General features: G+C 43.8%; 1 protein-coding gene across 2 annotated transcripts in view; it reads left to right on the forward strand.

The window, feature by feature from the left end:
* Window positions 1–16,700, forward strand: part of LOC129840487 (runt-related transcription factor 1-like) — a 47,850-nt gene that overhangs the window by 22,385 nt on the left and 8,765 nt on the right. The window contains exons 1-4 of one of the 2 annotated variants that reach the window (XM_055908404.1): window positions 6,384–7,270; window positions 8,513–8,769; window positions 12,019–12,175; window positions 16,169–16,273. In XM_055908404.1, the coding sequence (XP_055764379.1) occupies window positions 7,243–7,270; window positions 8,513–8,769; window positions 12,019–12,175; window positions 16,169–16,273 (547 nt within the window). In that variant the 5' untranslated portion in view covers window positions 6,384–7,242. Of the gene's footprint in view, window positions 1–6,383; window positions 7,271–8,512; window positions 8,770–12,018; window positions 12,176–16,168; window positions 16,274–16,700 lie in introns of those variants that run through there. The other variant, XM_055908403.1, reaches the window with a different exon arrangement.

Consider the following 16,700-nt stretch of genomic DNA (forward strand, 5'->3'; position numbering starts at 1 on the left):
TCAGCCAGACCAGAGGACTGATACGTGTCACGCTAGGTGGTTTCCAGGAAGCCAGAGACCAGCCATAGTGGTCATGTCACCTCAGGAGCTGTCACTGGCAAATCAAACTGTCTCCGTCGTTCGGATCTGGTTTACAGATCTTCTAGTGTAAGGACAGTGTGGTTTCCAAACTCTGGCGTGAACCACTGAGAAAATGGTCCTTTTTCATGTGATCCACAAACTCGATGACAATTACTTAAAACACAAACCAGTCTTTATGGCTAAGACCAACTCAATCCCCTGCTCTCGCAAGTTTAAGTTCTCGCCTTTATTTTCACCGTTTGTCAGAACTTTAGAAAAAGAAGAGAGGGAGAGAGATGAGAGAAAGACATGGAGGGGGTAAGCGATAGAGAGAGGAAAGGAGAGAGAAAAATCATTTGAGTCGCTAAATGAAATTAGCAGGTCTGAGTTGCCTGAGGGCAGAGTGATGCCGAGTCCCCCGGGGCTACGCTTAGTGAGGGAATATATTAAGCATGAGTGGATGCCATCCGTTTTCCCCTCCTTTCTCTCCTTCTTTCTCTCTTTTTCAGTTTTTCACTAATATCTTGGGCGAGTGGGAGGTGGGTAGGGTGGCGGGTGGGTATAAAAGGATGAGGGTGAGAGTGAGGGGGATCTAGCTTTCCATATTCCTGTGCTGGGTCTTAAAAACCCACCCCACCATTCGCTCCGCAAGTACCCAGAGACGAAGCATGAATCCTGGGCCCTTCTCCAACTCCGGTCCCCTGTCCTGGGCCATGTACCTGATGAGGAAAGGCCGAACTGGTACTGGGCTCTTTGGTAATCTATCCTGCTTTTATTACTACACCTGCGTCTTCGTCTACCCTTTCCTCTTCATCGTTATCATCAAGTAAAGATGAGTCTGCCCTGTCTGCCCTCTCAACCACTGTCGTCTTTGTCTTTTTTTGTCAAATTGAAAGACATTTGTCCTGAATCTTCCTCATAACTCATCTTTACTTGCTGCTATTTCTTCATGATCTTCATCATCATCCCCACCACCATCATCATCATCATCATCATCATCACCCGCTTGCTCTCAGCCTTTTAAATCTTCTTTTGTTTACTGTTCTCTCACCTCTCATTCTTTCTCCAGTCTATTTTCCAGTGTTGTCCTGAATGGGGTTAAGAAACCAAGAGTGAAACATTTGATTGATACAACATACACAGTTTTTATTTCTGTGTGCTGCGGCTGTATTTTGGTTTGGGTGGTTCACCTTACTTGATGCTAACTGATGCTCACTGAATGATGTGCTCAAGATATTTCTTATTTTACCTCGAAAAATGTTTCGGCTATATTCATTTGTAGGCCTATAGGTTCATGGGTAGGCTATATTCGTGGTTTATACTGATGACTTGTCATTTAAACCAATCATCTCTCCAGAATTGATTCTTTCCCAATGCAATGGAAGCGGCCTCCAGTTAATCGCGCAAACATGCTGCAGCGTGTAGCCTCGCGACGCATATCGATAGATTTGATAGCCGACTACATACATTATTGATCAAGCAGTTTGCGCCTATCAGATTACCGCTGCTCAGAGGTGAACGGGACGAGAGGAAATCCAAGCCTCTCGCTCTCTCTCTTGTAGAACTCTCCCTGCCTGTCCCCTCAAAGAAGCAGTTCTTCCTTTAAGCAACCGTAAAGTCGGTTCATTTGTGAGGAAATATTTCCTTAAATTATATTGAAATCACGAAATTTTGTAATGATTGAATATTAGGCCGTGATTGTAGGCTATAAGTTTTGTATTTCAATAATATAGGCAACCAACATTTTTACGGCTACGGCTTTCAAAAATCAGACTGCATCACATTTATTTAGCATGTGAAAAAACTAAATTGTATTTGTTTTAATTAGAATCGAATCTATTTAATTTGATGTGTCATATAGGAGTAAATAGGCTATTTGCTTTGTTTTATTGTTTTTAACAATGATCTAATTATTAGCACATCTCCAAGGGGGCATTTTAACTGAGCTTTGTGTTTTATTAATCAAATCCTAAATGTATATACGACGATATTAGAATAGGCTATAATAAATTAAATCTCCAATTATAGATTTAGTAGGATCCGTTTGCAATCAAATGTATCTCTTAAACTCTGTTAAACTGATGTGTGCGAGCCACTTCATCAGTTTGAAATATTTTGTGTCCTAAATTTCAAACATAAATGTAGTCCTAATTTGTGGCCTATTGTTTGGTTGTTGCTTAAAACTAAGGGACAATCTGGTGTGCTGGTAGGTTCTGTGTGAAATGCTGTGGTGTGCTGCATTGTAAAATATAACATTATCGGGGCGGCAGGTAACCTAGTGGTTAGAGCGGTAGGTCAGTAACCGAAAGGTTGCCGGATCGAATCCCCGAGCTGACAAGTTAAAATCTGTCGTTCTGCCCATGAACAAGGCAGTAAATAAGAATTTGTTATTAACTGACTTGCCTAGTTAAATGTAAAGATGAGTTGTGTCCGTCTCAGCACGGATGTATTTCAACACAAACAATTGTGACAAAATGCGTTTCCAGTCAAATGCTCAAACGGCGGCTGGCCCGGGCCTTGCCGTCACGACACACACCTGCACAGAGATATAACTAGCCTACGTGAGTCATTGGATGTGGTTATAACGGACTTATTTGATTGACTGAATTATAATGCTTTATTTAAGGGCACATGATTGACTTCAGAGCATTATGTGGTTTTATTGTAATTATTATGATTATTCAGCCATGTCACAAGGGGCTGGCCTTTTTTTTTAGGCGATTTAGCTTCTGCTTCTTTTATCCGGCACCATTGAATCATATTTCCAGTAAGCTGTTTGGATGTGTCAGTGAAGTTGATGACCAATTATACTTTTAAACATGAATTATCACTCAACATTCTGCTCGCAGACCCATGCGGAAATAAGCCTAACTGATTGAAAGTTCTTCTGTAGGCATATGTCAGCACTTCCTAAGTAATGGAACATTGATTAATCAGAAGGAATCCACATACATATTTTTTATCCGTTTTTCTAATAAAAATATTATTTTGCCTTGAGAATGTGTCCATTGCAAAAAATACGCACCATTATCCATTATTTCGTTACGGCCTAAATGAATCAATCCAACATTTAAAAAAATGTTAGGACAGGAAAAATCAAGTTAGGATTCTTTGCACCGTGTTTACTGTATATAGAGCAAAAAGGCCAGTCACTTTCTATCACTGGCACTGTAGTCGGTCCGGTCAGGCGGATGCGTAAGCCGTTACATTTTTTATCATCACCCCTGTGGCTATACGTTCTTAAAACACGGAGAGAGCAGAGAAACTGACAGTTCTCTAAAACTCCCCGACAAGGCTGTCAGACTGACCTCTCTTTGTCAAATCAAACTGAAAAACTCATCAGATGAATACTTTCTGCTGCGTGTACAGGTGGACTAGACTTCATGGTCATTATGGCAAAGACATATAGCCTGTGGCGATGAATATCGAACTGGTCAATCGAAATGAGCTCAACATAGGAGAGAATGAGAGAACAAAATCATCATTTTGGATTTCAGAATAATTGTCTTTCTGCTTTGATCTGAATTTGATAGTAGCCTACAATGTGGGGTTAAATCATTTCCATAATGAAACATATTTACACCATGCAAAAATATTCACATATAGACATAAGATCATCTGTTTTTATTTACATCGTTACGCAATATAAAATAATTCTCTACAGTGAGGCCTGCGAGTATGTTACAGCTTTCCATTTGCCAGGAGGTGATTTAGATCGTATGCCGCCACCTATTGTTGATATTTGGTGCAGCCACGACGGCCACACTGCGCACTGACACTACAAGGCCTGGGAGGTGCTTTATGCGGTCGTGGACAAAGTGTTCTACGGTCCTACTTCAGTAAAAGTCAAGGCCAAATCAAATCAAATCAAATTTATTTATATAGCCCTTCGTACATCAGCTGATATCTCAAAGTGCTGTACAGAAACCCAGCCTAAAACCCCAAACAGCAAGCAATGCAGGTGTAGAAGCATGGTGGCTAGGAAAAACTCCCTAGAAAGGCCAAAACCTAGGAAGAAACCTAGAGAGGAACCAGGCTATGAGGGGTGGCCAGTCCTCTTCTGGCTGTGCCGGGTGGAGATTATAACAGAACATGGCCAAGATGTTCAAATGTTCATAAATGACCAGCAGGGTCAAATAATAATAATCACAGTAGTTAACGAGGGTGCAGCAAGTCAGCACCTCAGGAGTAAATGTCAGTTGGCTTTTTTAGCACATCCGGTGAAAAGGTCAGGGTTCCATAGCCGCAGGCAGAACAGTTGAAACTGGAGCAGCAGCAAGGCCAGGTGGACTGGGGATAGCAAGGAGTCATCATGTCAGGTAGTCCTGACGCATGGTCCTAGGGCTCAGGTCCTCCGAGAGAGAGAAAGAAAGAGAGAGAGAAGGAGAGAATTAGAGAGAGCATACTTAAATTCACACAGGACACCGGATAAGACAGGAGAAGTCCTCCAGATATAACAAACTGACCCTAGCCCCCCGACACATTAACTACTGCAGCATAAATACTGGAGGCTGAGACAGGAGGGGTCAGGAGACACTGTGGCCCCATCCGATGATACCCCCGGACAGGGCCAAACAGGAAGGATATAACCCCACCCACTTTGCCAAAGCACAGCCCCCACACCACTAGAGGGATATCTTCAACCACCAACTTACCATCCTGAGACAAGGCCGAGTATAGCCCACAAAGTTCTCCGCCACGGCACAAACCAGGGCGGAGGGGGCAACCCAGACAGGAAGATCACTTCACTGACTCAACACACTCAAGTGACTCACCCCTCCTAGGGACGGCGTGAAAGAGCACCAGTAAGCCAGTAAGATACCTTAAAGAAAATGACTCAAGTAAAAGTGAACTCACCCAGTAAAAGTCTAAAAATATTTGGTTTTAAGTACTCAACTGTCTTTGGCCTATTTGAGTAAAAGTAAAAGCGATACGTCAAATTCCTTATAATAAGCTAATCAGATGGCACAACGTTCTGGTTTTTATATTTACGGACAGACAGGGGGACACAGACAGGGTTACACAGACAGGGGGACACAGACAGGGGGACACAGACAGGGGTGTTTAGTGAGTCAGCCAGATTAGAGGCAGTAGGGATGACAATGAGTTATATTGATAGGTGCGTGGATTTGACCAATGCTGTACTTTTGGTGGTCGGGGAATACATATGTGAGTAAAAAGTACGTATTTTCTTTAGGAATGTAGTGGAGTAAAAGTTGTCAAAAATATAAACAGTAAAGTAAACATGCCCACCAAAACTAGGCTACTGAAGTAGTACTTTAAAAATACTTTAACAACTTTACACCGCCATCTTTATGTGACAACGTCCACAGCGGTGAAAAACAAAAGGTAACTTTCATGCTTACTTGTAGATAACTGTTTATTTGAAGTCTTGTTGTTGAGGATGAGAGACTACATTCTGACACCGTGAAAGCTGCTTTTTAACCACGCGCATTTACGCTCTGTCACACTATCATGAAATACATCCCCTGTTCAATGGTTACTTTATTCAGTATGTCTGTGTTGTGCATGGATTGTGGAACCTACTATAACGTCAACCTCTGAACCCACACCACGTTGGACACTAGCCATAGTGCTATAGAGGGGGAATAGGCCAATAAGAAATGGGACATCGTCCCCAAAATGCGTAGCGGTGGCCTCCATATTATCTATTCGCAGATGTGATGCAGCCTGGGTTATATGGTTAGAGCGGTGACGTGGTGGCTATTGCTGATATCATATTCCCCGAATAAATCAGCGCATGACCAATACGTCCACTGGAACAGTACACGCGCCCTGGAATTCAGCAGAATGCCTGTCTTTGTATAAATGTCCACCTCATCGACAGATGAGTCATTTGAGCTTCTCTCTTTACTTTTTCTGTTATTGCACGTCTATATAAGCACATAGGCTTATTGTCTTATTGGCTAACTTATTGCATGGATATTTACTCATCTTATTTTGTTATGGTGTATGCAGACTATGTTTTGACACCGACACGAGAAATCACCCGGGAAATATCAGGCATTAGGTAGGCTAAAGTGTATTTCCAACTAAATATGTGTGTTTGGTGTCCAAACGCATAGGCCTAATTGTGATTTGGGCAGTTTTTTTGTGAACAACCATTTTAATCCACCTTTCAATATATTTTCTTGTGTTTTTTGTATTGGTATCCAACATCCAATTGCACACTGTTGACTCTTATGTTAAAACCACAATACTAAAGCGCGACCGCTGTGTCCGTCTCTCATCGAGCACCGCAGCCCCAAAGTGGAATTCCATTGACTGGCCCGATCCTTCCTAAGAACCCACAGTTCTCCATCCCTGGACGGACGCAGCTCTGATTGGTTAAACCCTCCCGGACACTCCGTAGTTGCTCGATTCCATTGGCTGAGATCTGTCTCTATGCAAATCCAACCCTGGAGGGACGCATTCCAGCACTGCGGACTGACTGCCAGTAAAACCCTGCCTCCCACTGTCGGGACGTTCATTCATACGCAGCAACTCAACTCTATACACAACCGGAGCATTCAACAAGGGTTTGTCGAAATATAAGGCTGTTTGCAGTGACACATCCTAACCTATTCCTCGTTGACATTCCAGACAACATTTATAAAAGCGAAATTGAAGTATAAAAGTTTTTTCCGTCTCACATGTTGGCACGCATAGAGACGAGAAGATTCCTATTGCGAATTGGGGAGCCATAGAACATCTATCGAAGTTGACCTTTTGTGGCGAGTAACTCACAAGTTATTGAAGAACAACAGAAGAGAAAAAAATAACCCAACTGGACTTTCTTATTCGCTGCTCGCTTGAATGCGCCCTGAGACCTCCTTGGATGACGGTCGGGTTTTATTTAGTATCTGGTCGGTGGATGCCTCTTCAGTTTCTGTGTCCATAACACGGATCATGGAATGAGGACTTCACACACAGAGATTTAGCGGGATGTGCGTAATTTGTTAACGGAAGGTCTTTTACTCCACTACAACGCATAGACCTAGTTTTATTCGTGCCCACGCAGGTACCTTCAGACTCTCGCCTGATTCCCACTGTTGATCCACGTGCCTTGGGAGAGTTCATCTAAAGACAACGGGTTTCATTTTAGAGGCAAATATCAGAAGAAACATAGAGCTATATATTCCACAGAGAGTCAGTTTAACTGGATCCTACTGCGGTGTGCAAATGGTCTTCCTTTGGGACGCCAAATACGGTACATTAACTCATTTTCACATTTTACGCACGGTTGAATATGTGTTGGTATCTATACCCATATTTTCCTGTCTAACTTATCAACACCATACTGTGGCAGAACTTGTGTATTATTGTCAACTAAGATTTAAACTTCTCTCTGAGCTGTGGTTCAGTGCTTTGTGCATGCTAGGTTCCAAATGTAGCCTGTAGCCTACTCGCTGTGAGAGAAAAAACCCGTTGGCGTCCTGCCAATTATTATGTTTATTTCCTCTTCAAATTCTGGTTTCGGTGTGTTTCTTGGCTGTGTGAATGTGCGCGGGTATAAATGTACGCACAAATGTCAACACACACACACACACACACACTTGAGGTTAGGCTACATTAATCAGTTGTCACTAGATACCACAGCCAGAAAGTCAACACCCGCCTATTTATTAAATGTATCTTCTGAAAATCAGATTTTGAAGCTAAATTTAACCCTGACCTTAAACCACACTGCTAACTTATTCCTAACCCTAAATTAAGACCAAAAAGCTCATTTGAGTTTTCATGAAGTTTTACGATAGGCTTACAGCCAATTTTAACTTTGTGACTGTGGTAACTAATGGAAACCACATTAAAACACATGCAAAGCACATTACTTCCCCTCATCAACGGTTTATAAATACATCCTTCCATCCACAGCGCGTGGTTTGCTGTTAGTGTTGGATGGTTAGATGAGAGCAACACAGAGTTGGAGTTCAGTCCAGTTCTGTGGTACACTAGTCCAAGTTCTGTTGAAAGACCGAGAGGCAGCAGCGGTTTTTAAACCTCCGGTCGTTCCAAACCGCCAACATGTGGCATCGATTGTGGTTGGCTTGGCTGAGTGGCAGACAGAGAGAACGACGGGCAGCGCGCGCCGGGCCCTGTCAGACACAGCATCGCTGGCTGATTTTTAACGGTTTGGTTTCACGTGTCTCTGGCTCTCCAGGGTTGGGTTCCGCTGTTGTAATTTCACTGCGCTCTATTCTGAGAACTTGTATAATTCTATGCTCTGAAGGCCAACTTGAAACTACATGCACATTGATAAACAGAATAGAAAATACTATTGATGTGCACAGTTCAAAATGTGAATAGCCTAAATTATTTTTTATTTACTTACTAAGAAGTTATATGCCTTATTGACATACTGTTGACTCTATAGTATGTGCGCGCGTACGCCTGCGTTGTGTCTGTCTGTGTCCTCACTCACTTATTTATCTACATCTCCATCTTTCCCCAGACCCAGCACCTGGTCGGCGCTTCACCCCCCCTTCCACCACCCTGTTGTCAGGTAAGATGAGTGAGGGTCTGCCCCTGGGTGCCCAGGAGAGCAGTAGCGCCGCCCTGGTGGGAAAGCTGCATATTGCAGACCGAGGCATGGTGGAGGTGCTGTCAGATCACCCTGGAGAACTGGTGAGGACAGACAGCCCCAACTTCATCTGTTCTGTCCTACCCACACACTGGAGGTGCAACAAGACGCTGCCCATCGCATTCAAGGTGAGTGAGTGAGTGTGTGTGTGTGTGTGTGAGTGTGTGTGTAGTGCTATATTTGTTGTTTTATTTTGAATCATTTCTGGAGGCTATAGAGGAACGTTTTCCTGCGCAAATTTAGTCTGATGGCAACGTTTCTCATAAATGTCTATGTATGTGTGTGTCAAATCCAAAATATATACAGTATATTGTCAAATGCACTGAATACCTTGAAATGCTTACTTACAAGCCCCTAACCAACAATGCAGAGTTTTAAAAAAGTAAGTAAGAAACATTTGCTAAATAAACTAACGGAAAAATAGTAACACAAATAAAATAACAATAACGAGGCTATATACAAAGGGTACCGGTACCGAGTCATTGTGCAGGGGTACAGGTTAGTCCAGGTAATTCAGGTATTATGTACATGTAGGTGACAGGGTAAAGTGACTATGAATTGATAATAAACAGAGAGTAGCAGCAGTGTGTGTGTGAAGTGTGAAGGAATGTGCGTGTGTGTGTTTGTGTGTGTTTGTGGGTTGCGTCAATATACATGTGTGTGTGTTTTGGGTGTGTATGTGTTGAAGTGTCAGTGTAGTATGTATGCATGTGTGGTTATTGTCCAATGAGTTTACATCGAGCTTGTGCCAAATTTTTGTTGTTGAATAAAATAAGGTGGTCAATGCAAGTAGTCTGGGAGGTTATTTGATGAACTGTTCAGCAGTCTTGAGGGTAGAAGCTGTTAATGAGCCTTTTGGTCCCAGACTTGGCGCTCAGGTACCACTTGCCGTGTGTGTGAGATGGTGCTTGATACCTGTCCATGAGCAGTACCCAATCTCCCAACCTCATAACTAGCTACCAAGAAGCCATTTCAGGCTATCAATCAAGTTAGAGTAGCTAGCTTGTCTAACTATCTTAGTTGGCATGCCAGCTGGCAAGGTTGGTAGACTTAGAAAAGCAAGCAATTACTAAATGTACTGAATTAGACTTACGTTCCTTTCAATATTTTACCCAGATTTGAGTAGAGAAGCATATTTAGTTTCAGGAGGATACAGACAGCTCAAGATGTATGGTTACATATGCAGATTTATTTATTTTTTGACATAGAATTAAGCGTAATGATTATGGCTCTAGATTGCCGTTAAAATCTGTTTCAGGTGTGTCCCCCCCCCACATATTTTGTGCCCCCTCAGATTTTTGGGGTGCATGACGCCCCTGGTCACAGAATAAACTTTTAATTGGAGAAAAATATTATTATAGCCATAGCCTACTTCCTTTACAGTTTTTCACTTTGTCATGCAGTTCTCAGAATTGGAATGATGCACGTCAATGTCTCCCAGTTGTGTAATTAGGCTGATGTCGTTCTGGGCATCCATAATGGGAATTATATCATCCAACTAAAGTACTTTTAAGCACTTTAGAACAGAAGCGTTTGTGAAAAAAGCCATAGAAAAATAGTGTAAAATCAGATTGAGGGAGTTGTATACATTATGTGCATTATAAACAAAGTCATAGGCGGATGTTGTTGCCATTAAGTGTGTGTTTGTGTCTGGATGTTGTTGACCGTCTGCTTGAAGAGCTCTATAATCGTTTCCTCATTATTGTTTGTTCTGCAGGGCCGTTTTCACGCTCCACCCAACCTCTCTCTCATGTCTGACTTCCGTAGCTCCCCAACAGTCCTCCAGAATGTAAACTATACTGGGGCTGCCAAACACCCGTATTTTCCATCTCTGCCGTGTGTGTGGGTGAAGGGGGGTTGTGTGTGTGTGTGTGGACTAAAGATGTAGTTTCTCAGTTGAAAAACAGAACAGAGCTGTAGAACCCATGCCCGGTATCTCCTCTGTACATTTGCACGCTGATTTGTGGCCATGATTACAGTTAATATGAAAATGACTCTCCCTGGGTCTATTTGCTTTGGGTGTGGAGCTATTCAGTCTGTAGTCTGGGTGGCTTTCTGGAGCACAAAACCACCCAGACTGCCCTCCCATTTAGTAGACCCAGGGTTGGAACAAATTACTGAGAAATAGACTACATAGATTCAGAATGAATAACTCATTCATTATGAAGTACTAGAATTGATAATTTTTCAAGATTATTTTTAAAAGTATAAACATAGTTGAATACACTCGGAATAGAGTGTTGCTGTCACGATCGCGTAAGAACATTCGGACCAAAGCGCAGCGGGAAATCGGTTCAACATTTTTTATTATGAGTGAACCGCAGGATACAGACAGCTCAAGATGTATGGTTACATATGCAGATTTATTTATTTTTTGACATAGAATTAAGCGTAATGATTATGGCTCTAGATTGCCGTTAAAATCTGTTTCAGGTGTCCCCCCCCCCCCACATATTTTGTGTCCCCTCAGATTTTTGGGGTGCATGACGCCCCTGGTCACAGAATAAACTTTTAATTGGAGAAAAATATTATTATAGCCATAGCCTATTCCTTTACAGTTTTTCACTTTGTCATGCAGTTCTCAGAATTGATCATTTTTCAATATTATTTTTAAAAGTATAAACATAGTTCAATACACTCGGAATAGAGTGTTGCTGTCACGATCGTCGTAAGAACATTCGGACCAAAGCGCAGCGTGAAATCGGTTCGACATTTTTTATTATGAGTGAACCGCACAACAAAACAATAAAGAATAAACGACACGTGAAGCTATGGAGTGCTCACAGGCAACTACACATAAACAAAATCCCACAAAAAACAGTGGGGAAATAGCTGCCTAAATATGATCCCCAATCAGAGACAATGCTAAACAGCTGCCTCTGATTGGGAACCATACCAGGCCAACATAGAAATAAAACAACCTAGATTACCCACCCTAGTCACACCCCGACCTAACCAAAATAGAGAATAAAAAGTCTCTCTATGGTCAGGGCGTGATAGTTGCAATATAACTAAAGATGCTCCTCTTTTACCAAATACATATATCTACCCACGGGCGCAACTTGGTTTTAGAAGTGGGGGGGACATAATGGTTATTATTTTATTTTTTTAATTATCCAGTCGAATAAACTCTCCAAACAGCCTACACGACCGCTCGGAGGCATCCTAAAAAATGCATGTCCCCCCCCGTCCCCAGTAAAGGTTGCGCCCTTGTATCTACCTGATAATTGATGTTTTGTGTAAAATGTTCAATGTAAATTACGTGTGTAATTATGTTTATGTATTGTCTTTTTTTGTAATGTGCAAGACAAGCAATAAAGTTTCCATCTATCTGACTGTGTCTCTGTCTCTCTCTCTCTCTCCTCCTATTGCCGTAGGTGGTTGCCCTTGGTGATATCCCTGACGGTACCTTGGTCACGGTGATGGCAGGGAACGATGAGAACTACTCAGCAGAGCTCCGCAATGCCACGGCCGCCCTCAAGAACCAGGTGGCTCGCTTCAACGACCTGCGCTTCGTAGGCCGCAGCGGACGAGGTACACACACACACACACACACACATATATATAGATACACTGATATAGCTCTCTCTCTCTGTCTCTAACGGACGGTGAACCACAATTACTCCAAATCAGGTGCAGGCAAATGTCATGCCTTATCTATTTAAAACACAGGCCTCTCTGTACATAAGCTAGCTGTTACTGTACACACACACACACACCTCTCAATTGTCCCATTGTCCTGCTGGGCAAACAGCCATCTAGTCTGACTTAAAGCACACACACACCCACAGGACCTAGAATGCAGCTCAGGGTTAATTACAGTATGACTGTATGTGTGAGCTTGTCTGAACTTGTGGTGAACGTTGATGAAACTAGGTGAGTGTTTGGTTGGGTTGTGGTCAGAGAGTTGGTCTGGCTGCAGCTCAGTAGGCTGTGGCCCAGTGTTAGTGTGGTTACAACGGTGTGGTTTAGAGTTATGTAAGGGATCTCTCTCTCACACACACACACACACACACACACACACACACACACACACACACACACACACACACACACACACACACACACACACACACACACTTCTGACTATGAAATAAACCATTCTAAACACACACACACACTCCTCCTTCTCCTCTTTTCTTCTGGGAAACACACACACCATGACAGAGGTTTATTCAGAAGGAAGATAAGACAAGTGATTGGCTAATGCTGATAGGACCCACTGTTGTAAACACACTGCTGTACTCAACAAGCCTAGACCTCTCTCTCTCTCACACACACACACACACACACACACACACACACACACACACACACACACACACACACACACACACACACACACACACACACACAGAAAGAAAGAAATCATCCCATTGATAGGGGCGATTACAGATGGAGAGTTCCGGAGTAAACAGTCATCTCTGTACAGTAAGCCCCAGAGAAATGTAAACTGGGTAAAAGCCTTGGCACTTAGACACACACACACACACACACACACACACACACACACACACACACACACACACACACACACACAGAAAGAAAGAAATCATCCCATTGATAGGGGCGATTACAGATGGAGAGTTCCGGAGTAAACAGTCATCTCTGTACAGTAAGCCCCAGAGAAATGTAAACTGGGTAAAAGCCTTGGCACTTAGACACACACACACACACACACACACACACACACACACACACACACACACACACACACACACACACACAGAGAGACACAGCTTTTAGATGTGCACTGATGGTGTCCGATCAGACAGACAGACTGATGACACAACAGCAACAAAGACCACAGCTGTTCTCTCATCCTATCTATCTCTCGATCGCTCTACCTCTCCCCTCCTCTATCACTTACTGATCCTCTCAGATTCTTTCTTACAGATAGCACACCAGCAACAAAGACCACAGCTGTCCTTCCTCTGTCTTTCTGTCTCCTCCCACTCTCCTCTCTTTCTGGATATAGGAGCAGTGAGTTACTGGGCGGCCAAACGGCACAAACAATCTCAGACATATTTATCTCTTTCTTTCGCTCTCTTTCTCTCGTTTTCTCTCGTTTTCTCTCTCTTGCAAACAAAGTTGTTTAGATGTGCACACACACTTGTTCACATCCTAACACATGCACAGTATAGAGTACACACACACACACACACACACACACACACACACACACACACACACACACACACACACACACACACACACACACACACACACACACACACACACACACACACACACACACACACACACACACACACACACACACACAGCATTGTCAGGGGACGTTTCCTAGCTGTGTTGTCTTCTTCCCGTCTGCCTCTCAGACACAACGTCTCCCTCACAGACACTAATACTTCTGTGTGTGTGTGTGCGCGCACGTGCGTGCGTGCGTGTGTGTGCATGCGTGTGTGTGATATCTGCATACATATGGAGAAAAAAGAAGAGGATTTTTTGTGTGTCTATGTCTGATGTAAGACAATGAGCAATCTTTTAAGCGGAAATGTGATTGTGAAATATCGTCATATTTTGCAATTCAATTATCCTACAATAACTTACTTTAGAAAAATAGTTAGTACTACATGATGAATAATGGACAGTTTTCCCATTATGGTGAATATTACTGTATTAGTAGATTTTTTTTTATTTTATTTTTTTTAATGTTTCCCATTTTCTCCCCAATTTTCGTGGTATCCAATCGCTAGTAATTACTACCTTGTCTCATCGCTACAACTCCCGTACGGGCTCGGGAGAGACGAAGGTCGAAAGCCATGCGTCCTCCGAAGCACAACCCAACCAGCCGTACTGCTTCTTAACACAGCGCACCTCCAACCCGGAAGCCAGCCGCACCAATGTGTCGGAGGAAACACCGTGTACCTGGCCCCCTTGGCTGGCGCGCACTGCGCCCGGCCCGCCACAGGAGTCGCTGGAGCGCGATGAGACAAGGATATCCCTACCGGCCAAACCCTCCCTACCCCGGACGACGCTATGCCAATTGTGCGTCGCCCCACGGACCTCCCGGTCGCGGCCGGCTGCGACAGAGCCTGGGCGCGAACCCAGAGACTCTGGTGGCGATGCAGTGCCCTAGACCACTGCGCCACCCGGGAGGCCCTGTATTAGTAGATTTGCCTCTGTTTGGACAGTCAAACACACTTGAATAGAAAACGTTTGATAGGGATGTGATCTCATAGCTTCTCTAGACTCTGAGAATAGTCCTGGCTGCCTGCTTGTGTGTGGTCTGGACAGTGATGCTGAGTACTTCCACAGTACAGCTGAGTACCTGTGTGTGTGTGTGTGTGTGTGTGTGTGTGTGTGTGTGTGTGTGTGTGTGTGTGTGTGTGTGTGTGTGTGTGTGTGTGTGTGTGTGTGTGTGTGTGTGTGTGTGTGTGTGTGCACGGAATAGTAAACAATCAAACATTTTACCAACTGGGGACATTTTGTTCGTCCCCACAAGGTTTAGGGTTAGAATTACGTTTAGGGTTTGGAGCTAGGTTTAGGTTAGCTGTACAAGACTGTGTGTGTGTGTGTATGAGTGTGTGTGAGTAACAGTAGCCAGGGCTTTAGCTGGCGTAGGCTGGTCTGTGTGTGGTAACTCTATTCCAGCCTTGGCACAGTCTCTGACCACCTCCCCTGAGCGCCCATACCTCCATGGTGTGTGTGTGTGTGTGTGTGTGTGTGTGTGTGTGTGTGTGTGTGTGTGTGTGTGTGTGTGTGTGTGTGTGTGTGTGTGTGTGTGTGTGTGTGTGTGTGTGTGTGTGTGTGTGTGTGTATCCTCTCAGCATATGCCCGTCACTCATCACCATGCATTGAGGTACAGAGCCTGAGGAAGAAAAACACACACAGATGTGATTGTCTCCTCCACTCACCTAGGAATCTCTATACTTACACACACACGGAGATACACAGATATACACACACATGCAGACAGACAAACACACACACACACACACACACAGATTCATAGATCTATACAGAAACACAGTCCCAGTGTTGACTGTCAGCCTTGTCCTCTCATCACCAGACCCTTTGACTGGATTAGTCACACGGCGGCTACACCAGCCAAGTCTGCTCCCACACACACAAACGAACACAAGCATAATAAACACACACAAACACAAAAACACACACACACACACACTCATTTAAACGTATAATAAACACACACATGTACACACACACTCTGTTTGTCTGTGTGTGTTTATGAGCAGTAAATAGGTGTGGAGCCATAGGGTCTGTCTGACTCTCTGATGTCTCTCTGGGTTATTTCTGTGTCAGGCTGATCTTAATGTCTTATCCAGACCTTGGGTATATTGGGATAGAGGGAGGGAGGTAGATGGAGAGAGAGAGAGAGGGAGTGCATGCTTCAGGGAGGTGCAGACCAACATGGGGGAAGAGGGAGGGGTATGCAGGGGAAATAGAGGCCCATGCCAGCGGTTGTTGTGAGACACAAGAGGTTTTCTGTGTAGATGATCACATTAAAACATATGTTCACTCTCTCTTCCTGTCCTCCTCCAGGGAAGAGTTTCACTCTGACCATCACGGTGTTCACCAACCCTCCCCAGGTGGCCACCTACCAGAGAGCTATCAAGATCACCGTGGACGGGCCCAGAGAACCACGCCGTGAGTACCACCTTCATCCTCATCATCGCACTTATCAACATCAACGTCACATGACCCTATCGGTTGAAGGATGAGCGTCGGCGTAGGTTTGCACCAAGACAATGGAAGACAATGCATCCTAAGCATAGTTATCCTCATCATTATTATCCAAGTTGTTATTACATTATCATGATCATGCTGACCATCATGACCGTAATTACCATTAGAGTGGTATGGGATTTGTAGTTGCATTAGTTCTGGGTTGTAGCTCTGGGAGTGTGCTGATTGGAAGACTCTTCACACCTCTGTCTCGTGGTTGTTAACGGGACTATTCCCTGATGGTCCGTTATTCTGGTCGGGAATCTGGTGTTGGGCGCCGTGCAACGATCCAGGGGCTGGCTGGCTGGGTGTGTGTGTGTGTGTGTGTGTGTGTGTGTGTGTGGAGGGT

This window comes from Salvelinus fontinalis, chromosome 41 (genome assembly GCF_029448725.1).
Source record: "Salvelinus fontinalis isolate EN_2023a chromosome 41, ASM2944872v1, whole genome shotgun sequence".
NCBI classification, from domain to species: Eukaryota; Metazoa; Chordata; class Actinopteri; order Salmoniformes; family Salmonidae; genus Salvelinus; species Salvelinus fontinalis.